This window comes from Galeopterus variegatus, unplaced genomic scaffold, assembly GCF_000696425.1.
Source record: "Galeopterus variegatus unplaced genomic scaffold, G_variegatus-3.0.2 Scaffold168, whole genome shotgun sequence".
In the NCBI taxonomy this organism is placed as follows: domain Eukaryota; kingdom Metazoa; phylum Chordata; class Mammalia; order Dermoptera; family Cynocephalidae; genus Galeopterus; species Galeopterus variegatus.
The window spans coordinates 143,232-169,437 of NW_007726279.1; the positions used below are offsets into that span (position 1 = coordinate 143,232).

Genomic DNA, 26,206 nt, shown 5'->3' on the forward strand with positions numbered 1-26,206 from the left:
CGCCGGAAGGATGTGCTGAGAGCTGGTGCACTTAAATGATGCTTGAAGCTTGTGTTCGTCTCCAAGTAGCTGTCAGGTCAGTGTGCCTATGTGGACATTTCTCACCCACATCAGGGACAAGCAACCCAGATTCTAGTCCCAGCTCCACTACCAACCAGCTGTGGGGCTTAGAGCAAATTTCTCCCATGTCTGAGCCTCAATTTCCTCACTATGAGGTTGTACTTGATGAATCTAAGGCCAATCATGTGCTAGAGGCAGCCCATACCAGCTCATGGGAGCACTTGTGTGCATTTCTTCCCAATTCCATGTTCATGTTGGTAGCTGGAATTGGCCATTGTGGAAATATTTATATCATGGAAATTGGCAAATGCGTCAAATTCGAGCTTTCTTCCCTCCTTTGGAGAGTGGTTGTTAAACATTTCCCAGCACACCTCTGTCTAAGGCCCACAGCAGATCCCAGCATCTAACCACAACTCTAACCCTGGGGAGGACAGAGTGGTGCTCAGTGAGAATACACATGCTGGGGGTGGAAAAGCAGTGACGGGCAGAGGCTCAGAGAGGTTTAATGACTCGTCCCAGCTCATACAGCCGCCATCCCTGCCCTCAGGGAGCTCATGGTGTGAGGAAAAGTGCAGGCTCTGAAACAGTCAAGGTGTTTGGGAGCTGGAGCAGGAAACCTCCAGCTGTGCTGGAGGATGTGGGAGAGGACAAGAAGAAGTTGGGAACAGGAAGGTGAGGAGGGTGCCCAGAGCAGGTGGAACTGTGGGTGCAAAGGCCTACAGGAGTGAAAGTGTGTTCAGAGTTCAGGCAATGGCCCATGATTCAGCACAGTGGAATGTTCTGTGGGAGGGAGGTGGAGGCAGAACGTCATCCTGAGATGGAAGTTGGAAAGTAGAGTAAACACCAGTAACTGGGGCAGTCCAGGAGGGCTTCACGGAAGAAGTAGAACTTAAAGAAAGAGTGTCAAAGTGGCAGGAGCATGAGATTCTGGGTGAGAAAAAGCTGCATCCAGTCCAGGTTCACCGCGTCCTAGCCATGTGACCTTGGGCATGTAGCTTAACTTCTCTGAGACTCACTTCCCACATCTGTAAAGTGGGTGCAATGAATCTAACACACCTCACAGAATTGGTTTAAGAATTCATTGATATATTAATAAATAATAATAATAATAATTCATTGATATGATATTTATAAAATATGTTTCACCTTTTAAAGTGTCACACAGATGTTGATGCTGTGTAGGAGGTGTAAGACTCTGGCTTGCCAGGTAGGTGAGTGTGGCAAAAGCTAAGGGCAGGTGACCTATTCTGAGGCGACCTATTCTGAGGCCATTGACCAGACAGTTTGCTGGAGGAGAGTAGGTAAATCGTGTTGGAAAAGTGTCTATGTGCTCAATCCTGGAAGGCCTTGAACACCAGGGTACAAGATCTGGACTTGGTTCTTGGCAATGGAGAGCCATTGATGGTTCTTGAGAAGAGATATAGCATGATCAGAGCTTTAGTCTCAGGAGATGAGTCAATCTAAGGACATTGACTGCTGGGAGGGCAGGCTTAGGGTAGTAGGGCTGGAGAGAGCAAAAGGCGGGGGTGCAGGAAACAGTCAGAAGGAAGAGTCACCTGGGGCTCTAGCCTGACTGGCCATGAGGGGCCAGAGGGCCAGAGGAAGAGGGGCCTCCCAGGACTTGCCTCTCAGGACTGGGAGGGAAGTGGGCTTCTTGACAGAAATGGAGAAGTGCCAGGAATGGTTGGTTTCCAGGAAAAGGTGATGCACGCTTTGGGTTGGCTCCTGATGGGGGAAGGACTAGTGTGGTCTCTGTTGGGTCCGTCTGAGTCAGGGCTCCAGGGTCTTGCTGTGAGCTCAGCATTCATCCATTCATTCATTCACCCAGTACCACTTCCTGTGTGCCTTTGACGTGCCATGCTGTGTCACTGCAGAGATGGGGATGAGGTGCTCACCTGTTGGGTCCGTCTGAGTCAGGGCTCCAGGGTCTTGCTGTGAGCTCAGCATTCATCCATTCGTTCATTCACCCAGTACCACTTCCTGTGTGCCTTTGACGTGCCATGCTGTGTCACTGCAGAGATGGGGATGAGGTGCTCACAGGAGGCCGGAGAGACAGACATGGGATTGGGGGAGGCCCCCGCGGTGGGGTGGCTGATCTCAGTATAGTGGGAACCAGGGAGATGGGCCCCAAAACCCTTCCTGAGGGGTCGACCAAGATTCCTCAAGGGGAGCGTAGGGAGAAGAAGAAAAGGGTGATGGACTATCCATATCTGGAAGGCAAAAAGCCACAGTCCTAGGGGGCCGGCTCCTTCCCTTCCTGTCTCCATCATACCCCATGGCCCACCTCTAAGACTCTAAACCTACGGACCTCATCGAATCCTCTTTTGATAAGATAAGATAATAAATCCTTTCCTCTAGATTAGGGGTCTGCAAACTGTGGCCCCCCATCTAGTTCTGGCCCGCCACCTTTGGCTCTAGGTCATTCCCCCATCAAGCAAGGTTTCTTACCCTTGGCACTGTGGACATTTTGGGCTGAGTAACTCTTAGCCATGGGGCCATCCTGTACAGGGTAGGATGTCTTGTAATATCCCCAGCCCTGATGCAAGTAACACCCCCCACACACCCGCCAGTTGTAACAACCAAGAAGCAACTCCAGACATTGCCAAATGTCCCCTGGGGGGCAAAATCATCCTGGTTGGGAACCACTACTTCAAAGCAAAATTTCTTGCCTGATTGTATTCCTTGGTGAGTTATTAATACAATACCAAGAAAAAAAAATTATGTTTTTTGAGGCAGAGTAAAATTCAATCAGCTTTAACCCAATGCATGAGTTATGGGTGAATGCCAGAAGGCACAGGACTGTGTTTCACATTTGTGCTGCTGACCTTGCCTTGTTCCTTAACTCATAAATCAAAAAAGAAAAAGATCTCCTGTATGCCAGGGTTCCGTAATTAAATTATCCACATGAAAAACAACTCCAAGCACAAAATAACCTTTCTCCAGGAACTCTTTAGTCATGTCTCAGGGTCATAAAGGTGATGGGAAGGCTTCCCAAATTCACTAATTGTGCAGGGAGGATACAGAAACCTTGTGGCAAACAATCAGAGGACCCTAGAACATGCTGGAATAAGAGTAGATGTTCTTCCTTAGTAGACATTTCCATGGGAGCGTTGTGGGGACTGTCCATGTAGATCATTTCATAGAATTCTCGCCGAACCCCATTGGATGGTCCTGTTATCTGTCAGTTCACACACAACTAGGAAGGCAGGCTCAGAGAGGTAAAGCAGTTAGGCCAAGATCACACCACTGGTGAGCTGTGCACTGGGATTTACGCTCCAGGTCTGTCTGACTCTGCTCTTCAGTGCTGTGTGTGGCTAACCCCTTCAGCCCATTCAATTCACAGGTGGAATAACTGAGGCCACCAAGAAAGCAGAACTTAGATCTTGATACCACTTCTCTTTTCCATAGCACTTTACAGGTTCTGAATGACTTTCATGTTTTTTCTAATTTTATTCTCTCAAAAACTCTTAAAGGTCATCAGGGCCAGTGTTGCTGGTTCCATTTTGCAGATTTGGAAACTGACTGTGACCAGACAGGCAGGCCACAGGCACACTGTTCTCTGGAAAACCAAACAAGGGCGAGTTGGGAGCATAACTCACATTCACTGGATGAACGTTCTCGGAGGCCTCCACAGTGCCAACACTATACTGCAGGTGCTGGGGAGGACCCAGGAGAGGATGTGCCAGCCTGGCCTGTGCCCATGGAGGTGTGGGCATGTGGACAGACACGTGTCCACCTGGAGCCCACTGAGGCTGTGCTTGTGTGTGCTTCTTGGGATGTGACCCAGCACCCTGTGAAGACACTGGCCAAGCCAGGCATGAGCGTTGGGAACAGAAGCCTCTGGAGGGGCTACTAAATTCAACATGAAGCTCCCCCTCTTTCGCACCCTTTATTTTACTTGCATCTTTCTGTTCCCCACTGGAATCCAGAAAAATCAGATCTTATTACAGATAAGACCCGAGGCAAGTGAGACCTGAGAAACATGATGGTTAGTGAGAGGGTTTCAGTGAATGGATGAATGAATGAATGAGCAGGGTGCTCTGGCCTGGCTGTTCTGACCACTAACTGGAGACACTTCCCACTCACATGTTGTGGAAGTGAGCGTGTAGCACAGACTGCTGTTAACACATGCACACACCACAGTGAGATAAACAGGACTGAAATTTATTTAATGCTCATGTACCAGTGCAAGCTGGCCTGACACCTCCTCTGCGAGGCCCTCAGGGACACAGGCTCCTTCTGTCTTGTTGCTCTACCATCCTCAAGGTTTTTCTCTATCCACAGGCTCCTCCCCCATAAGGGTATGACCTGGAAGTTGAACATGTCACTTCCCCTTCAAATCCCATTAGCCAGAACTTGGTTATATGGCTGTACCTAGCTGCAAGGGAAGCTGGGAAATATAGTCTTTATTGTGGGTGGCCATGTCCCAGCTAAAAGTCAGGAGTGATGTTACTATGAAAAGAAACAGAGACTGGAGGGGAAACAGTCTATAGTCTTGGGCACTCATACCAGGCTAGAACAAGACCAAGCAGGCAAAGAACACAGGCCATCCTTGGTCGCTTGTACATGACCCCAAATCACAATCCCTGGCACGGCCATTGGCTTTAGACTGGGAGGGTCCTGAGGGCAGGGACCAACTCTGACTCACTTCCTTTGTCTCCCTGCATGCTGGGCCCCATGCCAGTGCCCACTCATAATGGCTACCACCTATCACATACTTGTGTTGTGCCAGCCACTGCCCTGGGCACCCCCGTGGGGCCAGGATTTGGATGAGGTGAGTGAGATGCTCACCTTAGGTGCAACACAGAAGGGGATGCCAAAAAAACTCAGGAATCAAGATAAATTTATATATATATATATATATATAATATACCATATGTGTGTGCATGTATTCACAGTTTTTTAAAATAATTCAGTGGTTTTTAGTATATTTGCAAGATTATGCAATCAAAACTACTCTAATTCCAGAACATTTTTATCACCCCACAAAGAAACTCTGTACCCATTAGCAGTCACCTCCATTCTTTCCTCCCCCCAGTTCCTGGCAACCACTAATCTACTTTCTGTTTCTCTGTGAATTTGCTTAATCTGACATTATCTATAAATAGAATCATATAATATGTACAATGTGCAGTCTTTTGTGACTGGCTTCTTTCACTTAGGATAATGTTTCAAGGTTCATCAACATCACAGCATGCATCAGTACTCTGTTCCTTTTTATTACCACATAGGTTCTGCTGTACGGGTGTGCCACATTTTGTATATCCATTCACCAGTTGATAAATATGTGGGCTGTTTCCACTCTGGCTGTTATGAACTATGCTGTTATAAACATTTGCATACAAGTCTTTGTGTGAAAATATGTTTTTATTTCTCTTGGGTATATAACTAGGAGTGACACTTTTGGGTCATATGGCAAGAAAAGTAATATTTTAATGCAATATTTTGAAAAATAAAAATTAATGCAAAAAATCCACAATGAACAAAACATCAGCATTTTAAGGAAAGATAGGCTGGTGTTTGTTTTATAACCCTGCGTTATCGTGCAACAGGAACAGTCATATCCAATAAGCCCAGGGTTTCTGGTCCCATGAGAGTTTATGAAGGTTGACCATGGCATGCAAACAGATTAGCAACACAGGACTTTATATATGGTCATGTTTTTTATTATAGAGCGTTCATTAACTTTTCTCACTTGGTTCAAAATCTGGGAGGGTATTTTGATAAGTATCTATAGGTGCAGACATTTGTCATTTTGCCTTAGTCCTCAATTTGGCTTGACAGGGTGCTGACCACTGTGTCATGTTTTTTCATTTAACCCTCAAACATCCATGGGCACCTCATTCTTCAACCTCTCGGGCAAAATTATAGGAGGGAAGGAGCTTCCCACGGTCCACAGCTAGTGAGTGGTAGAGTTGTGATTTGAACACAGGCCTGAGGCCAGAGGTCCAACCTTTAACTCTGCACCTCTCAGGAGTTCAGAATGTGGTTGGCCGAGGGAGAGTCACTTAAACTCTCCAGTCTTTTCTTAAGTAAGGTGGGCGGAACAACACTTACATTATGGAATCGGTGTAAGGAACAGATGTGAACGTGCGTAGTTAACTATGGAGTGTGCTTTCCTACCCTGGAAGAGCTCACCCTGAGCCACATTCTGAGGCAATGGGGTGAAACATCCTCGTGTGTGCTGTAGGAACTTGCCAGTCATGTGTCTTCATGTCCCCCAATGAAGCCACATGTGAAAAAATTATTTTAGAGCTAGGGGTTGGAAAAATAATTTGGTTCCCCAAGAAACTGTTTTTTTTTTTTTTTTTCTTCTCACAGACAGTGTGAAAAAATTATTTTAGAGCTAGGGGTTGGAAAAATAATTTGGTTCCCCAAGAAACTGTTCTTTTTTCTTCTCACAGACAATTAGAAAAATGCTAACTCATCATGTTTTCTTCTTTACTTTGGCCACCAGGAAACTCAAAGCCAAATTTGTAGCTCTAAAGAAGCAGTTTTGTAGGTTGTTTCTTATTTGTGCTTAATATTTCTTGTGATACTTAAATTTTTTAGAATTTACTGCTTATTAGGTATACTCCCCAATGGTCACCTAAGGCCTTTGTAAAACATGTCAGATAGAAATACACTTTTGAAAGAACTGTAAATTGTTTGGCATGTGTTTGTGCTGATTATTAATCTCATCCAAGTCTCAAAAAGCAGCAGCACTGATATTGATCTTCCTGGAGCCACAGCCAGACATGGTAACTTCCAGATGACTCTGGAGACCTTTGCCTGAGCCCTGGACTCCCTTTGGTTAGAGGAAGTGGGAAGGTGGGTTGAGGACCCAGCATGGCCATCCGCTGTACAAAGCTGTCAGTCTAGCTTCACCTCTCCAGTGCACTCGCAGAGCCTTACGTGGATGCCGATGACAGCTTCCAGAGGGTTCTGTCCCTGCAGAATTCCTCCCTGCAGCTCCAGCTTTGGTTTTGCATTGTCAAATGGGCAGTCTTCAGCTAGAGGTTACCATGTCAGGGTGTGGCCCCAGAAGGATCCACACCATTGCTGCTGCCCTTTGTGTCTTGGGTGAGATTAGTAATCAGCCCACACGCATGCCTGGAGCCAAACTGGGGAGGCACCTTTTGGGCCCACTTTCTGTCCCCTTTCCTTCTTAGGGTGCCCTCCACCTGCCTTGCGAGGCATCTGTTGCTGTCAGATTCTCTGAGCCCTGTGAATGTCTCCCACAAAGGTAGTAGTGATGAGTTGTTCCTTCCAGGGGTATTTACCTTTTAAAGGAAACCCTTAGGAAAGGGCACTGCTTAACCCAAAGGAGTGAAGGTTGAATGGGGAAATTTTAGGCCTTGTAGTATCTGATTAGGGAGGGTTTTCTTACTGTAGTATGTGATTGGGGAAGGAGATGTGTGGTTAATGGGGCCGGGGAAACTTCCCAGAAGACATCAATTTGGGGCAGACAGTTGCTTCTGGGTGGGTCCTTGAATCAGTGTGATGTGAACTTGTCAAGCAAGCAGCAAGGGGCATGGTCATGGGAGGAGCTGGGAAAGGGGAAGGAGTCAAGGTCTTGCTCTTTCTCACTTCCTTCCTCCTAAACCTGGACCGTGCCTCAGGCCTCCCTGAGGAGGCTAATCCCAGGGTCCTTCCTGGCCTGAGAGTCGCAAGAAAGCAAGAACATTCCTCTTCCAGGGGTGACCGCCCGCACCCAGCCATCCACTGCCCCTCACTCACCGCCTCGCACTCACTGCCTCTGCCTCCTTCCTCCTCGCAGGGAAGCCCTACGGGGCAGACGACTTCCTGCCCGTGCTCATGTATGTGCTGGCCCGCAGCAACCTGGCGGAGATGCTCCTCAACGTGGAGTACATGATGGAGCTCATGGACCCTGCCCTGCAGCTGGGGGAGGGTGAGTCAGCTCTGGGCCACGCAGGCCCATCACACACCCCCAACCCAGCCATGCCAGGACCACTCTGGGCGGCCCAACAAGCACCTCCTGGGTGCCAGACTCCAGCTGAGCCCTGGGGACAGGAATGTGAATGTGAATCCCCCATAGGCCCTGTCCTGGGGGAGCTCATAGAATAGGAGGGGAGATGAGCCAATGAAGAGACCTGTTACTGCTGCTTGACGAGTGCCGGAAACATGCGCTCCTCAACGTGGAGTACATGATGGAGCTCATGGACCCTGCCCTGCAGCTGGGGGAGGGTGAGTCAGCTCTGGGCCACGCAGGCCCATCACACACCCCCAACCCAGCCATGCCAGGACCACTCTGGGCAGCCCAACAAGCACCTCCTGGGTGCCAGACTCCAGCTGAGCCCTGGGGACAGGAATGTGAATGTGAATCCTCCATAGGCCCTGTCCTGGGGGAGCTCACAGAATAGGAGGGGAGATGAGCCAATGAAGAGACCTGTTACTGCTGCTTGACAAGTGCCGGAAACATGGGAAGCCTAGAGGGTATGGGAGCATGTAACTCAGACTGTGCAGTCAGGGAAGGCTTCCTGGAGGAGGTGACACCTGAGCTGAGCATTGAAGGATGAATAGGAGCCAGTCAGATAAAGGGAGGAAAAGGGCATTCTTTGTAGAGGGGATAGCAGGAGCTGGTAGTGTAAAAGGTGAGGCTAAAGCAGTGGGCAGTGCCCACGGTGAGGACCCTGACAGGGAGTTATGGTGAGTTCTTAGATGGGTGGCCCCCAGGGACTCTCAGCCCCCTGCTCATCCAGCCCTGGGTCAGGGCCTCTGTCAGTGGGAGGAGGTTAGTGACGTGGATAAGGGGCCCACGCTCCCCAATCGGATGAAGGCAGAAGCGTGGTTCACTCCACCTACCCTCAGTTTTCCTTCCCCATTTCTCCTTCCCCACTTCCTCCCGCCCACTTAGCCACAGCCATCCCTCCACCAAGAATCTCTTGGGGTGCAGCCAGCCCAGATAATACTCAAAGCCAAATTTGTAGCTCTAAATCCATCCATCCATCCATCCATCCATCTATCCATCCATCCATCCATCCATCCATCCATCCATCCATCCATCCATCCATCCATCCATCCATCCATCCATCCATCCATCCATCCATCCATCCATCCATCCATCCATCCATCCATCCATCCATCCATCCATCCATCCATCCATCCATCCATCCATCCATCCATCCATCCATCCATCCATCCATCCATCCATCCATCCATCCATCCATCCATCCATCCATCCATCCATCCATCCATCCATCCATCCATCCATCCATCCATCCATCCATCCATCCATCCATCCATCCATCCATCCATCCATCCATCCATCCATCCATCCATCCATCCATCCATCCATCCATCCATCCATCCATCCATCCATCCATCCATCCATCCATCCATCCATCCATCCATCCATCCATCCATCCATCCATCCATCCATCCATCCATCCATCCATCCATCCATCCATCCATCCATCCATCCATCCATCCATCCATCCATCCATCCATCCATCCATCCATCCATCCATCCATCCATCCATCCATCCATCCATCCATCCATCCATCCATCTACCTATCCATCCACCCACCCACCCACTCATCCATCCACCCACCCATCCATGGCAGACACTTGGGCTACAGTGCAGGGCAAGATGGGTGATGCTAGTAGCATCATGAGAATAAATGAGTGGCCCACTCTGCACCCAACACTTTGGGGCTTCCACCTCCTCAGGCCTTCATGGTCTTCCTCTGTTTTCCCCAGCCCTGAGCATGCTCATGGAAGCACCAGAAGGCTGAAGAGGTGGGTAGAGTCCAGGCAACACTGCCCTGTCTCTCACAGGCCCAACCAGCATCAGGGGAAAGAACAGAAGGGACTGAGAGACAGCGAGGGGCAGGGGGCTGTGAGCAGAAGTGGCTTCCTACCCCAAACTCTGAGCACCCCATTTCCTAGGACTAGCCCCTTAGAGGGACCCAGAGCTCTCGCAGGAGTCCTCTCTGTGGTCTGGTGGTTGCCATACATGTAACCTCCAAAGATCAAAACTTCTACATGTCAAAAATTACCATAAATAGAATGAGATATTAACAATAAACCAAGAGAAAATGTTCCCACAAATTGGTACACCAAGAATTAATAGCCTTAATATAATAATAATAAGGCACTAAGACTATTAATCGGTGCCTGGGCAAAGGCCGTTGACTCATTCATCCAGCGGACATTACTGAGCTTCTCCTTCGTGCCGGGTGACAATAGATCCCTTTTCTCATGGAGTTTCATTCCAGTGGGGGAGAGGGGGAGTCAGGTTAAACAAACAAGCACACGAGGTAACTTCACCTCTGATGAATGTTGAGAAGTGAAGTGGGCTGGTGGGTGGAGAGACTGGGCAGGATGGGACTCAGGTGACCAAGGAAAGCCCCGAGCACAGAGCAGTTGGCACCTTCTCTTTACTTCTTTTCTATTTTCCAAATTCTCCACAGTGGGCATGTGCCGCTGATGTACCTGGGGAGAAATAATTTTTGAAATCCTGCTGAAGGGATGATAACAGCCCCATAGGGTGGTGACGTCTGAGACAGTATCCATGAAACTCCTTCGGGGGTTGGAGGGACGGAGCAAGTCCAGGGGGCTCTGCGCAGATGGTCTGAGCACTGGCTCGCCCTCTAGGGATGATAACAGCCCCATAGGGTGGTGACGTCTGAGACAGTATCCATGAAACTCCTTCGGCGGTTGGAGGGACAGAGCAAGTCCAGGGGGCTCTGCGCAGATGGTCTGAGCACTGGCTCGCCCTCTGGCAGTGGTAGCCCACACCCAGCCACTGCGACCCCTACTCCGGCCTCAGCCTGAATCCTTGCAGCCAAACAGGGCTTCAGGCCAGGCGCCATGACTGAGCAGGGAAGGAAGGGACATGCTCAGGCCAGCAGCCCTCTCCTGTGGACCTGCATCCCCTACCTCAGCCCTGCCATGGCCTCCTGGGAATCTTTCTTCCTGCTACCAGAAGCCTCAGGGGCTGGGGCGGGAAAGTCAAGGTCCTTCAGGCAGAACAGCTGGTCTATTCTGGGCTACTTTAGGTATTTTTGAGGCAAGTCAAAGTACAGATAAATACATGAAGGTCTTTAACAGTTCACAGAATCTGACCCAAGGCTGCCTGAATACCCTGCAGCCTGCCCCTTCTCAGACTTGAGTAGCCAGAGACCCCGCCCCACCCAGGCTGCCAGTCCCTGAGCTTCTTGTTCCACAGAGCTCAGAGATGCTTGGCATGGGGCAGACCTTCCCAGGGTCCCCAGATTCTTGGGGACTTAAGTTGCAGTAAAAAGAGCAGTTTGGAGGCTGAATTTGGGGCCCAGCTCTGCCTCTGAAAGGCTAGAGACCTTGCGCAAGTCGCTTCACCTCTCTGGCTTGGGAAAGTGAAGATGTTGGGTTATATGGGAGTTTTTAATCTGTCTGGGCGCTCTAGTATTCTGCAGGGCTAGCTAGGTGTTAGGCCATTTGGACTGCTATGACAAAACACCATAAACTGGTTAACTTTTGAACCACAGACTTATTTCTCACAGCTGTGGAGTCTGGGAAGCCCAAGATCAAGGCACCAACAGATTCGGTGTCTGGTGAAGGCCCTGCTTTCTGGTTCTTAGATGGCACCTTCTTGCCGTGTCCTCGCATGGTGGAAGGGGCGAGGCCGCTCTCTGGGATCTCTTTTACAAGGGCACTAATCCCATTCATGAAGGCTCCACCCCCAGACCTAATCGCCTCCCAAAAGCTCCACCTCCTAATACCATCCCCTTGGGGTTAGGATTTCAACATGTGAATCTGGGAGGACACGCACATTCAGACCATAGCCCTGGGGGCAGGATGAGAGATGGATGTGGGCTCTGCCTTCAGGTGTTTCATAGTTCAGTGTTCAACAAAAGGCCTGCAAGCAGGATTCCGTGCTTTATGACCTTTCAGTCTGTTCCACGTGCTGTAATTTAGCAAAGGACCAGTCACTAGGCCCCATTTTCTTTGCAGCAGGCACGTGGGGCAGGAGAGATCGGGGACTTCCTGTGAGCAGTAGGGAGGGCCTGAATGCCAGGTTGATGGGGCTCCAGTCTCTTTTCTGGCCTCTCTCCCCTGCTCCCACCACTCAAGGAAATCCTGGGGCAGTCAGGAGACCCAGGCAGCTGCTGGGCACCTGGCTGGAGCCAGCTCAAAATCCAAACTTCTCCCAGAAGTGCCCTTGTGGACCCTTTGCCCACTTCCCCTCCCTAAGCTGGCTGACAGCTGGCCATGCTGGGCTAATAATCTTATCAGAGGCAGTGGGTTTTTCCAATCGATGCACAACCCACTTGTCCCAGAGAGAGCTGGTTCCAAAACTCCCGGTGAGGGTCGCCTGCCACCTAGTGGTCCTGGAAGGCACTGCTTGGCCCCGAGCCAGAGGGAAGGTGGCTGGAAGAGTCACACCGGTTGTGAAAAAACAGGTCTTGAGCAGGTAGGAGTGCACTGACAGGGCTTGGGGTCCCTCCCCTTTTGCCCAGGAAGGTGAGAAGCCTCCAGGGCACCTCCTGGAGGTCACATAGCCACCACGTGTCACTCACACATTACTAAGGCCTGCACTTTACATGGATTCATCTCATTTACTTTTCATGGTGACATGAGATTTGCAGATGAGGAATCAGAGGCACAGCGAGGGTAGTAACTCACCCGAGATCACAGGGCTGCCTGCTACAGGGTAAATGCCTCGACCCCGCTCTCTGACTCCAAAACTGAACGTTCTCACAAATCAGCACATTGCCCTCACGTCCTCCTGTACTAGCCAGGGAGACATGATCAAGGACAAGAGATAGGACTGTCGAGGGGTGCCACGAAGAGGACATGGACTCTCAGGCAGTAAAGGCTGGAGGCACCAGGGCGGCTTCCTGGCCCACTCAAGCTTGAGCTTATGTTTGACTAGAAAGGGAGACACGTGGGCCGGCTGGTTAGTTCAGTTGATTAGAGTATGGTGTTATAATACCAAGGTCAAGGGTTCGGATCCCCATGCCAGCCGCCCTCTCCCACCATCCCCCCCGAAAAGGAGACACGTGAGTGGTTCAGTGGCTCTTCTCTGCTTAGAGACACCACACCAAGTTCCATGTTACCCTTGATATACTTTTTTTTAAAAAAGTCTCTTTCCTATACTACTGTGAAAGGGCACATGATCCTGTGCCCATAAACCCCTTTATCTTATGGCTCTTCTCTGCTTAGAGACACCACACCAAGTTCCATGTTACCCTTGATATACTTTTTTTAAAAAAAGTCTCTTTCCTATACTACTGTGAAAGGGCACATGATCCTGTGCCCATAAACCCCTTTATCTTACCCCCACCCACCCTGGCCAGAGTGTGAACTTTTCCGGTATTGTAGAGTTTGTGGGGATGTGTGGGCTGCTTCATCCAATGTAATAGTTAGGAATGCTTTGAGCTGCAGATAACCCACAATGTAACCAATAATGGTTTAAATCAGAGCAAGGGCTTGGTTTGTCTCTTGCATCAGGAAGTCCAGGATAAGCAACTGAAAAGGATGGCAGTTTGCAGTCATCTGCCATCAAGGAATCACGGACCCCCCCTCTGCCCATTTTTCGCTAGCATGTGGGCCTTTGCCTTTGTGCCTGTCACCTCTTATCTCAAGACATCTGCTCTGCCTCCAGGCTCACCTCTATGTTCCAGGCAGAAGGAAGGGGATGGGCAAAAACTCAAAGGGATATTTCAACTGAGTCCGTCCTTTTCAAAAGCTTCTCCTGGAAGCCCCACCTGGAGTCTTCCACTTACAGCTCAGGAGCCAGAACAGAGTCTCCTGCTCTCTCCCCCGGCTGCCAGGGAGTCTGGGAAGTGAGCATTTTCGGTTGAGCGTTGCTTCTCCAAATAAAAGTGGAGTTCAGTTAGTTAGGGACAAGGGGAATATGGGATTAGGGTGGGTCACTAGCAGAATCTGCCTTATGTCAAAAATCATTGTCCTGGCACTTGAATGCCAGGAGGAAAGGCCTATCAAGTGGTAGGAAAGCCCAAGGAAGCACCATGGAAGTGGGCAAGCTGGAGATCACAAGGGAGCAAGGTGCCCAGAGCCACCCTCCTCCTCTGGGGCCTGACCACTCTGTGACTTTCACCAAGCCACCCTCCCTCTCTGGAACTCGGTTTCTTTTCTGTAAAGTGAGGGGGTTCGATAAAGTTAGTACTTCTAAGACTTTTTAACCAAAGCCCCTAACAAGCTAAAGAGAATGAACTTGTAAGCATCCATGTAAAATAGTGTCTTTTATCTTAAAACTTCATGTAAATTTTGCAGTCTGAAGTATCTCAAAGCTTAAATTACTTTAGGAAACATTAAGTATTAAGGATACGTGTGTGTTAAGGTAAAAAGAAATGGAGAAATGAATGATTCATATTTTTTACTTATATTTTTAAAAATTACATGTGATTGTATAATCATAACCAAAATTTCCTCGACATCTTTTTAAAGATTATGTTTCATAACAGATAATACATTCACATGGCTCAGAAATTTACAGCATGTATATCATACACACACACAGTGAGAGGTCTCCTGCCCACCCTGTCTACCAGCCACCCCTCTCCCCACCCTGAAGGCATCCACTTTTCTGTTTCATGCATACCCTTTAAATTTTAAAACGTTTTAAAACTCATTTTAAAATTAAAAACTCATTTAAAAACATCATTTTAAAAGTAAGAGTTTCGTCCCTAAGGGGAGCCTATGAAAAGTTTTGAGCAGGGCCGACAGCTCAGGGCTGGGCTTTAGGAAGCTTGCTGAGGCTGTGGGGTGGGCGCGGGGTTGAGCGCAGCCCAGAAGCAGGTGGCCGAGATGCAGGGTGTCCCAGGCAGCGGCGGTGGGCGGGGCGTGGGTGTGGGCGGGGCTTGTCGGACGGGGCGGGGCTTGGGGGACGTGGGCCGGCAGGCCAAGCTTGGGCCACTCCCTCCCTTTGCCGGTGGGCCGAGACGGTCCTAGCTCAGCCTCCACATTCCCACAGGTTCCTACTATCTGACCACCACCTACGGGGCCCTGGAGCACATCAAGAACTATGACAAGATCACGGTGACCCGGCAGCTGAGCGTGGAGGTGCAGGACTCCATCCACCGCTGGGAGCGCCGGCGCACGCTCAACAAGGCTCGGGCCTCCCGCTCCTCCGTGCAGGTGACGACGCCCCGGAGGGAGAGTGGGAGGGGGCGGCGGGAGCATGCCGCAGACACCATGTCCGCTGCCTGCTGGCTCACGAGCAGTGACACCGACTGGCTGCTCTGGCTGGCCAGTCCTGCCCTCAGGGGAGCAGTGAGGCTCCCACACCAGAGGAAGGGCACCCCAGCCTCTGTCTGCCAGTGTATGTCGTGCTCTGTGCCCAGGACGTGGGTGGGCCTAGAAAAGTACCACCAGGCATCAGCGTTCCTGTTGGGCAGACAAGATGGATATAGTTGGAATGAGACATTTATCCATCATTTCTTGGCACCTACTGTGTCCTAGCGCCTTGCTGGGACTGGAGATGGGGAGAGAAATCATCCTAGTGCATCCTTTTGGAGAGCCCACAAGCTGCTCTGCAGCTGTGCTCCTTGGTCCCTGGACACATGCAGCAATTGCCAAGGGTCTCCCTGCCCCTGGCCCGTCCCCTACAAATGCTGCTGCCACCCCTCCCCACACCTCTCTCTCTACAGACTGAGCATTCAAACCATCCATGGCCAGACTCCTGCTTCCTCCTCCCTCCTGTCTCCCACACATCCCCAGAATGCATCAAATCCAGCTACCCACAGCTTCCTGAACATGCTGAGCTCAGCTCCCTGGCTGCTCAGCCTCTGCCCACGCCGATCTATCTCCCCTTCAGTAGCTCTCACTGTCTACTTTAAGATAACTTGGTTCTCCAGCAGCCCCTCCTCTGAGAAGCCTTCCCTGATCCCCCCCAACCCCACGCCCCACTCCCCACAGGCTGGGTTAGATGCCCTCCTCTGTGCTTCCTGCTGCTGCTTGCCCCATTTCTGTATGTATCACACCATATTGTAACCCTCTGTGAATAAGGCTGTCACCTCTGGCAGGGCAGGGCCCATGATTCACATCTCAGAGGCCCCAAGCCCAAGGCCTGAGACAAAGCAGGACTGGGGTGTATGGAGAAAGGAGGGAGTTAGGCCAGCAAGCCAGGGAGCAATCCAGAGCTGTAAATAGGTGTGCAGACTCACTGGCACCCAGAGCACACCAGTCCTGAACCCCACCCTGGCTTCCAAGATGGCTTGTTTATAACAGGCTGAGCCCAGGCCTGGGGGGCAGAAGGCTCAAGTGCTGGACCTAGCTCTGTACTAGCTTGCTGTGTGACCCTGCACAATCCCTGCCCCTCTGTGGGACTCAGTGTCCCTATCCACACAGGCCGACTGTAGACCACATGAGCTCCAACTCCCCAGTATATGTTCTAGGCTGCCAAGTCCTTACATCAACAGCATCTTGGTAAATGCTTAATAACTGGCTCTTGGTCCTCCCAGGGGTGAGGGAGGAGCCATATCTGTTATTTAGGGAGGCCACCACACTCGGTCCCCTCCCAGTACCTCCTCTGCACCCCACACCTTAAATCCCTTCCCTGGGGAGTGAAAGCCCAGAGTCCACAGTCAGCAGTAGGAGTAAAGGGACTTGGGAGATCTCATGGAGGATGAGAACACAGGCAGCCACTAAGATGTGAGGAGTAGACTGTGCTTTCTACCTCCTGGAAGAAGTGGGCGATCCCAGTGAAGCTGTGGACACAGCCTGGCACCTCCTAGGCACTCACCACCCTGCAGCCATAATGGTGGCCACTCTGCAGCGGTCATCATTACCACTCCGTCCACAAGGGGGCGCCCCCGCACACACCGCTTCCCACCTGCTCTCTGGGTGCCTGGGGATAGGAGAGGCTGTTCCAGGCTCCAGGCTACCTTTATAGCTTCCTCACAACCATGACTAAGGACTGGTGTTATCTCCAGTTTACAGATGACCAAGAGGAGGCGCAAAGAAGTCAGGGCCATGCAGTAACTGGGAGCAGATTCAAAGCTGGGCAGGTCATGGGACTCACATGGGCTGTACCCTCCAGGGCAGATGGGGGATGGTGGAGGGTCCTATATGCCCGGCCCCACAGGCATCGCCTCACCTGTCCGCCTTGCTCAGACAGTGTCCCTCTACACCTGCCCTAAACCCTCTATCCTTGGCCCAGTTCCCCTCCCCACTTCCACCAAGCCTGCCTCCTCTCCCACCCCACTGCCCTGCCTCCTGCTCCTCTGAGCTCCAGAGACAATTCCAGCCCTAAGGAGCTAAACTCTTGTTCCACCTGCCTGAACTGTGGGGTGGGCCAGCACCTCTGATTCTTATTTACTCTGCCCTACGTGCCCAGCATTGCACCTGGTGTGCAGGGGGCCTCAGTAACAAGGAAGTGAGTGAGTGACTGGCTGGTGAAGAGCCTGTGGACTGGCCACCAGGGGGCGCGATCACTCCTCGTTGCCAGGACGCAGAGACTGAATCACCCAGAGCGGTCATGCCAGTGAGAGGTGAGGCTCAGACAGGGAAGGCTCAGTGGCAGAGGAAGGAAGGGGACGCAGGTGCCGTGACTCCCAGCTTCACAGTCACGCCTGCGACCCTCTCTCCAGAGACAGGAGCCTGGGGCCCCGAGAAGGCAAAGGACCAGTCCGAGCCCACGCGGCTCCTCGCCGCTCCCTGCATTGGGGTTGGGGAGAGACAGGACGCCCGCTTGGCCCCGCTGGTGACTGCGAGCCCGCCCCGTCTCACCCTGCAGGACTTCATCTGCGTGTCGTACCTGGAGCCCGAGCAGCAGTCGCGGACGCTGGCGTCGCGGGCTGACACGTCGGCCCAGGCGCTGTGCGCACAGTGCGCCGAGAAGTTCGAGGTGGCGCAGCCCGGGGACCACCGGCTCTTCGTGCTGGTGGACGGGCGCTGCTTCCAGCTGGCCGACGACGCGCTGCCCCACCGCCTCAAGGGCTACCTGCTGCGAAGCGAGCCCAAGCGCGACTTCCACTTCGTGTACCGGCCCCTGGATGGCGGCGGGGGCAGCGGGAGCCCCCCCTACCTGGTCGTGCGGGAGCCCAACTTCCTGTGAGGCCGGCCGCTGCAGCCCCTGATGGCACTTTTCCTGAGACTGGCTGGGGACAGAAGAGCGGGCGGGCGGGGCTCACTCCTGACCCCCCACACTCACACTCATACATGCACGCGACCTACATCTGCCCACACATCACACGTGCATGCCACCCAGTGAGCATGCCAAAACCAACGTCACAGGATAATTGTGGAGAGAGCCTGAGCAGCGGCCAGGGCATTTGCTGAGGAAGAGTCATAGTGCTAGAGGCCATGTTCTTCACTAGACAGGAAGGGAAACTGAGGCTCTGAGAGGGCAGAGGCTCTCCAGCCAGCTGCAGCAAATGAGCCCGCCCCCTGTTCACCTACAGTTTTGGATGCTGGGAAGTCCACGGTCCAGGGGGCACATCTGGTGAGAGCCTTCTTGGTGGGGACTCGCTACAGAGTCCTGTGGCAACAGGAGGTGTTGCATGACAAGAATGGCCTGAGTGGTCACATGCTCGCTTGCTCTCCTTATAAAGCCACCAGTTCACACCTGTGATAAGCCATTAAACCATTAGCCCATTACTCCATGAATGCGTTAATCCATTCATAAGGGCCTAGTCCTCACGATCGAGTCTCCTAAAGGCCCTACCTTTCAAAACTGACACATTGAAAATCAAGCTCCCACATGACCTTTGTAGGGGCCATTCAACGCATATCAGAGGCCAAAGTGATGACTGAATTCAGGGTTGACTGACCCCAAATCTAGGGCTCTCTATCCTGCCCCTACACAGCAGCCCAAGTGACCTGTTTGAAGAAAACCAAAGTCGGATCCCAGCTCTCAGTGACCTTGCTGGAGGCAGCCGGCTGTGGTAAGCATCTCAGGCCTGGCCTGAACCTGGGCGCAGGATGCAACTCATGGGCCCTGGTTTCTCCACAGCCCTGAGTGAGAGGTCAGGAGTCCAGAGCCATGCATGTGTGACCAAGGGTAACAGAGCTGCAGGCCACAATGTGTGGCAGCGGCTCGTCTGTCTCGTCTCTGGCATTTGTCCCTCACACCCTGGCTGGCTGGCTCCGTCCTCCCTCTGCTTTCACTGCCTCGAGGCTGGGGCTGGGCCAGCAGTGCTGGAAGAAGCCACCAGGGTTTCTGCAGGAACCAGACTTGCCCTGGTCCTGCTGTGTCTCCATCTCCAAGGGTTGCTGTGACAGCTGGGCACAATGTCCTGCCCATCTTGAAAAGTCCCAAACTGGCCCCAGATGCCATGCCTGGGGTGGCCCCACAACACCTTAATGGGGTAGATCTCATTCACCCTAGTTGTGAACAAGCCTCTGCCAGGGGCACAGGCCTGCAGGTGAGGTCAACAGAGAGGAGCAGAGGCCCTGGGGGGGAGGGGCAAGGAGACGACGGGAGGGTCCCCATCTTGCCTCCCACTCTCACAGACGAGCCTGCCCTCTGCTCAGCACGACCCGCCCGAGGCCATCTGGAAAGCCTGGCGCACATTTGCAGTGTGGTTGCTGTGGACACACTCAGTTGGCTGGAATCCAAGTTTGGGGCCGCCTGCTGCTCAGCAGGGTCATCTGGGGTGGGGAAAGGGGAAGCAGCTGAGGCAGGAAGCAGACCCTCTGCAGGAAGGTCCCACAGAGCAGGGCTTTGGGGAGAAAAGAGCTGACTTACAGCGGTGGCTTCCGGTCATCCCCAGCTGTCATGCTACTTGCTGGGAAACACTGGCATGGGAGGAAAGCCCTCCAGAAACCGCCTCTTTGCAGTACATGCAGCCCTAAGCCAAAAAGGAACTCTAAAATCTGTTTGGCTTCAAGGTCAGAAAACCTACTCAGCAGTATGCTGGGAAGAACTTGAACTAGGGGTCAGGAGACCTGGGCTCCAGGCCAGCTGCAAGCCCCTCAGCAAGTCTCTTAATAGCTTTGTGCCTCGGTTTCCCCACTCTTAAAATGAGAGTGCTTATTATACTCTGACTTCCCAGGCTTGTGGCAGGCATCACCCATGCTCCTGTGTGGTGGCAGGCAGGGGAAGTCTCAGACCTGTTTGAAAAAGTAAATAAATTCAGGGCGAGCGCATCTGGTCACAGAGGTTGTTCACTGCCAAGACTGCACAGCTGCGGGGACAAGTAGGACTGAAATCCAATCTGTGCATCACTTGTCAGGGCCTATATGCTGTCATGGGACTGTGTCCACCCAGAGGAAGGGATGCTTTTCCAAATTTATATGGAGGAATTATATGGTCTATAGTGAGTATGGGTGAACTCAGATCTGGGAGTGGCTGAGCCTTGAGGCTATTTTCAGTGCAAAGTGACCAGCACAATGACAGCAATAGGAACAGTATGTTATGGGGGCCTGGGCAAGTGGTGGGCTTGGAACCCACCTGGAGGAAGCAAAGTGGGCTTCCTGGAGACAGAGATGCCTGAGCTGGGTCTCGAAGGATAAGGAGGTGGCCAAGAGAAGGGAGCAGAAGAAGCCCCACAAGAATATTGGAAGCCCATTCTCCATGGGTCTCCTGCATTTCTACATGTCTGGCTGTTACCAGCAACAGGCTCGGCTGCCCTCTTGCACTAAACAAATGACCCATAAGTCCAAAAGTTGGTGCAAGGATTGGAAGCTTTATTCAGATAACCAGGCTAAAATCATCCCACCTTTTGACGCCTATTCTGGGTCTTATAAAGGGGAAAAGGCAGGAAGGTGAGGTAAGGGTTTTGTCCTGCAGAGAAACGGGGAGACTGGTCATGGGATCAGCAGAGGGTCTGTCTAAGTCAGATGTCAGAGTCTCATGATGGACTAGGTGCTTTGGCGAAATGGAGTGTACAGTTGGTGGCCTGGTCCACTTCAAGCCCTTGATGTTATCTTGGGGAGGAGTCCTGATCTGCTAGGGTGAGCTCAAAGACAATAACCTCAGTCAAGCATCACTAGAACATAAAAATACCTGATTTGTACCTCTAACTAATGTGGATACAATTTTCCTTTAAGCAAGAGGGTGAATTAATAGTCAGCTAAGATGCTTTGCTTTTCTCTTGGAATTCCTCTGTTTGCAGTTGATTAGGAAAGGTAAGAAAAACAAGAAAACTTAGTTCCAATTCTTGATTTTCAGCATGCAACATCTGAAGAAAACCAACATAAGAGGTGTAATGGGAGATCAACAAATAAACTTTTGAAAAGGATCCTTTTAGAGCATGATTTCACCCACGGGCAGTTTCAGTTTCTCAATTCTTCTGCAAACCTCAAGGAATTGGTGATTATCAGTTCCTAAGTTAATGGCTAACTGAAATTTTCTGCTTGGTCTTAATTACCCCAAAGAGGGCCATTTTCTGGCTAAGGTCCTTTTCATGGAGAAGAGTCACTGACAGCTTTTATTCCAGACTACCTTTTTAAGAGTATCTGAGTAGCCCAGGAAGGTCCAGATAATTTCTCCCTCCTTGGAAGAGGGATAATAAAACGATATCTCTCACCTTGGAAGATAGTGTCTCTCTCCAGGGCAAAATTTGAGCAGGTTTACTAGCAGCCTTCTTTAGAAGATTGAGAGTTTCCTCAGCTTGAGCTTTGGAAGCCATGACACAGGCCCACTTCTGCATCACACTCAGGGGACATGGCAGGCAAGAGGAGTCAAAGCAAACATGAAGCTCGTGAAACCTGCTGTGCCATGAGCAGTGACGTCCTTTGTCTCTGACCCAGGAGTCTCATATCTGCCAGAACCAGGAAACCGTGGCAGTCTAACTTGCTATCTTGCAAGTGGGATAAAATCTCAGACCCTAACAGTTCATGACAAGGAAGAAGGAAAACAAGTGAAAAATCACAGAAAAATGTAGTAAGACTGTGCTGGATGCAGGGGGACTGGACATTTCAAGATGGCTTGAACATAAAGCCTGAGCCAAGAAGTGGGAGATGGGGCGGAATGAGCAGGTTGGACCAGGCCCTGAATGGTCTTGGTTGGTAGCACAAGGAGTCTGGACATTCTCCACCCATGTGGAACTGGGAGGAGGCCAGGCTGGAGGCAGGGGGATCCACTGAATCCTGCTGCAGCAGTCTACAGGGGAGGAGGTAACATCTGAACTGGAGAAAGGGTGCAGGGATGGGAGGAAATGTTGAGGACGTGAGATAGAATGTGGTGTTCAGTTGGAGGGTTGAGGGAGAGGAAGGATCCTAGAAAGACTTCCAGATCTCTGGCTTGGAGGCTGTGGTGGAGGGTTGTGTATCCAGCTGAGACAGAGAGAAATGCCGGCTTGAGGGAACAGATTGCATCAGCCTTAGGTGTGTGCAGTGTGAGATGCATGCAGGACACCAAGTGGCAGTGGAAGCACAGATTTGGGGGGCCACCAACCCTTTCCAGGCTGACTCCAGAATGGCATCACTCCCTGGTAAGGGTCGAATATTCTGAAAAGTTAGGGCCCAAGAACTGCAGATGGGAGGCAACTTCTGCCTCCAGGTGTAAGACCCGTGCACCAAGCACAAATCCTACACACTGGAGTGACTCGCCTCACAGAGACCACGAGACAAGAGATCGCTGCAATTTAAGCAAGAGGAGTTTTACTTCAGCATGCTGGGTCGCTTTGTCTTTCGGAAAAGCGGCCCCCAGCTCCATGACATGAGAGTTTTTATACACTTTTTTTGGACAAAGACTTTTTTTCATGGTCAGGCTTAACAGGCTAGCCCCACCGATAAGGGACTGTTCAATTTTTTTTTTTTAATCACTTGGGCTCTGCCAGGTGTCCTGAAGATAAGAGGGCTGTTTAGTCCTTGAGACTGGCTGGCCGCTGGAATGTGTGTCTAGTTCTGCTTTGACCTCTAAAAAGCTGCTTCACTTAAAATACCTTTAGATATGTTTCCCCGCTTTTTTAGTGAGTGCTTACAGGAATAATTTGTGCAGGTTAAAAGTCATACAGGCATTGGTAAATTGTGCAAGTGTTAAAGTTACATTTCCATTACACAGGAAGTCCTTGCCAGTCTCATGGAGAGCACCCAGGCCACTTCCAGTCCTCCTGGCTGGTCTGGTGACCTCTCCCACAAAAGGCTGCGTCCACCTCTGCTGATTTAATTGCTTATCATAGTGAAATGGAATGACCAGTTCTCCTGGAGACAAAGGAAACATACTAGAAAGATATGCCCCCAAAATAGCTCAAAAATGCAATCTACTTCTATTTCAAAAAGAGCTAAGAAATATGAAGAAAATTATACAAGACATAAAAGAATAACCTAAATCAGAATCAGAAAAACTCAGAAATGAGATATCAGAGCTAAGGAAAAAATCAGAAAGAAAAGAATCATTTCAGAAATGAAGCCTAAACTAGAAGGAACATAAGACCAAATAAACACAACTGGGAATGCATTAGTAGGAAAAGAAGATGGAAAAGATATTTTTAAATAAAAAAGAAATGAAGGATACAAAAAGTATGATCCATGAAATAAAGAATTGATAAGCTGGACTTATTAAAACTAAGAACCTGTGCTTTGCAAAAGACAACACATATCTGATAAAGGACTTATATCCAAAATACACAAAGAACTCTTTTTGATAAAGGACTTATATCCAAAATACACAAAGAACTCTTTTTTTTTTTTTTTTGTCCTTTTTGAGACCAGCCGCACCGCACTCAGCCGGTGAGCGCTGTGAGCGCACCGGTCATCCCCATATAGGATCCGAACCCGCGGCGGGAGCACTGCTGTGCTCCCAGCGCCGCACTCTCCCGAGTGCACCACGGGCTCGGCCCAAAATACACAAAGAACTCTTAAACCTCAACAATAAGAAAACAACCAGGGCTGGCCGGTTAGCTCACAATGCTAATAACACGAATGTCAAGGGTTCAGTTCCTCGTACCAGACAGCCACCAAAAAAAAAAAAAAACCAATTAAAAAATGGGCAAAAGTCCTGAACAGACACCTCATCAAAGATATACAGATGGCAAACAAGCATATAAAAAGATGTTCAGGGCTGGCTCGTGGCTCACTCGGGAGAGTGCGGTGCTGATAACACCAAGGCCACGGGTTCGGATCCCATATAGGGATGGCCGGTTGGCTCACTGGGTGAGCGTGGTGCTGACAACACCAAGTCAAGGGTTAAGATCCCCTTACCGGTCATCTTTAAAAAAAAAAAAAAAAAAATGTTCAATGATTTGTTGTTAAGGAATTGAAAATTAAAACAAGATAATACTACACACCTGTTATACTGGATAAAAGCAATAAAACTGGCAAGTGACGGTGTTCAGGCAGAGCAAGAGGAATGCTCATTCACTGCTGGCAGGAATGCGGAATAGTGCAGCCACTTTGAAAGACACTGGCAGTTTCTCACAAAGCTAAAGTCTTACCATACGATCCAGTAATCACTCTCCTAGGTCTTTACACAACTAAATTAAAAACTTATGTCCACACAAAGACCTATCCATGAATGCTTATAGCAGCTTTATTTCATAACCGCCCCAAACTGGAAGCAACCAAATGGATAAACGAAAAGTATGGTACATCCATATAAAGGAATTCAGTGATAAAATGAGCATCAAGCCATGAAAAGACATGGATGAACCTTAAATGCATATTGCTAAGTGAAAGAAGCCAATCTGAAAGGCTACAAACTGTATGATCCAGATTATATGACATTCTGGAAAATGCAGAACTATAGAGACAGAAGATCCGTGGTAACTAGGGGGATGAGGAGAAAGTAGGGTTGAATAGCTAAAACACAGGGGATTTTTAGGTCAGTGAAATTATTCTGTAAGAAAACGTAATGGTGAATACTTGACATTATGCATTTGTCAAAATAGGACTTTATGATACAGAGTAGATCTTCATGAATGCAAATTTTAAAATATCACCTAGGGGCTTTCAGGTTATTGGGTGGTCAGAGCACGGTGCTGTAACACCAAGGTCAAGGATTTGGATCCCCATACCAGCCCGCCGTAAGAAAAGAAAAAAGATCACTTAGCAAGTTAGGGGATCCCAAGATGGAATGCGGACTGCTACAAAAGAATCTAACTATATTACGAATGTATGAAACAACCTCACCAGAGGGATATGGGTAGGGAAAAAGGAGCTGACCTATATACATAATTTTGGAAATGAGCCTATGCAATGAGTAAATGCAAACAGAACTGTATACAAGTGTTGTACTCTAGGATAAAGTCGTTCCCCAATGGGGAACAATCCTGATAGTGCTATACATGTTTAGGGAATCAATTACATAAATGGATGGTGGGTGGTGAATGCCACGTTTTTTCCTGATAGAGAATTTACAGATAAGAAAGGGCAGGAGACTAGAATCACCCATGTGGAGATGACTTAGTTGGAGACAGCAGTTATGAACTCACGTTTAGCTTAATGCAGACACACGATTGCATACAGAAATGTCCACAGGTATGTGTACACACAAGTTAGTACACACACATATTTCCTTTTTCTGGCAGCTGAGAGGCCCTCAAAGCAATGACATCCAGAAACCACAAGCACATCTAGTACCCAGATCTTGGTTTCTAACACAATTTTCCAATAAAAGGAACCAGAGCTCCTCAGAGAAATGGCTGATTCTAGGAATGAGGCAGAAAACACACAAGATAAGCCTGGAGCATCTTGTCATGATGAGGAAGTGCTCAAACAAAAACACCTGTATGGGGGGAAATGTCAAAGGGACACAGGAGCCAAATGAAAGGGCCCCCAATGGCCAAGGCTGAAACGATCTGAGCAAAAAAATTAAGTATTGAATTATAACGCCAGGTGTAAAATAAATATCCTTGAGTCCATACAGATATGTGCCTTGATTTTGGACCTCCCAGGCTCCTGAGCTGTGAGAAGTAATTTCTGTCATGTATAAGTCTAAGGTATTTTGTTACAGCAGCCAGAGCTGATCAAGACAAAAATTTAATGGAAAATGGCTTCATACAAGGGAAGGAGAGCCCATTTCTACTGGGGGCCCATGAACCATGTGAGAAGGCCAAGGCACTGTGACCTATGAAATTGTAATTTAACTGAGAAATGAAACATAGCTTCTCTTAACCTTTCATCATGAACATTTAAATGTCTGTATTTGGGCCAGCGCATGGCTCACTTGGGAGAGCGTGGTGCTGACATCACCAAGTCAAGGGTTAAGATCCCCTTACCAGTCATCTTTTTAAAAAAATAAAACAAACAGGGCCGGCCCGGTGGCGCACTGCGCTAGTGCGCCGCTTGGGAAGCGCGGCGGCGCTCCCG

At 50.0% G+C, this 26,206-nt stretch overlaps 1 protein-coding gene across 2 annotated transcripts in view; it reads left to right on the plus strand.

Annotated features, from left to right (window-relative positions):
- Window positions 1-18,375, plus strand: part of RIN3 (Ras and Rab interactor 3) — a 33,376-nt gene extending 15,001 nt beyond the window's left edge. Inside the window, exons 4-6 of one of the 2 annotated variants that reach the window (XM_008594874.1) lie at window positions 7,820-7,951; window positions 14,985-15,148; window positions 17,748-18,375. In XM_008594874.1, the coding sequence (XP_008593096.1) occupies window positions 7,820-7,951; window positions 14,985-15,148; window positions 17,748-18,068 (617 nt within the window). In that variant the 3' untranslated portion in view covers window positions 18,069-18,375. The remainder of the gene's footprint in view (window positions 1-7,819; window positions 7,952-14,984; window positions 15,149-17,747) is intronic. The other variant, XM_008594881.1, reaches the window with a different exon arrangement.
- Window positions 18,376-26,206: the final 7,831 nt, after the last annotated feature.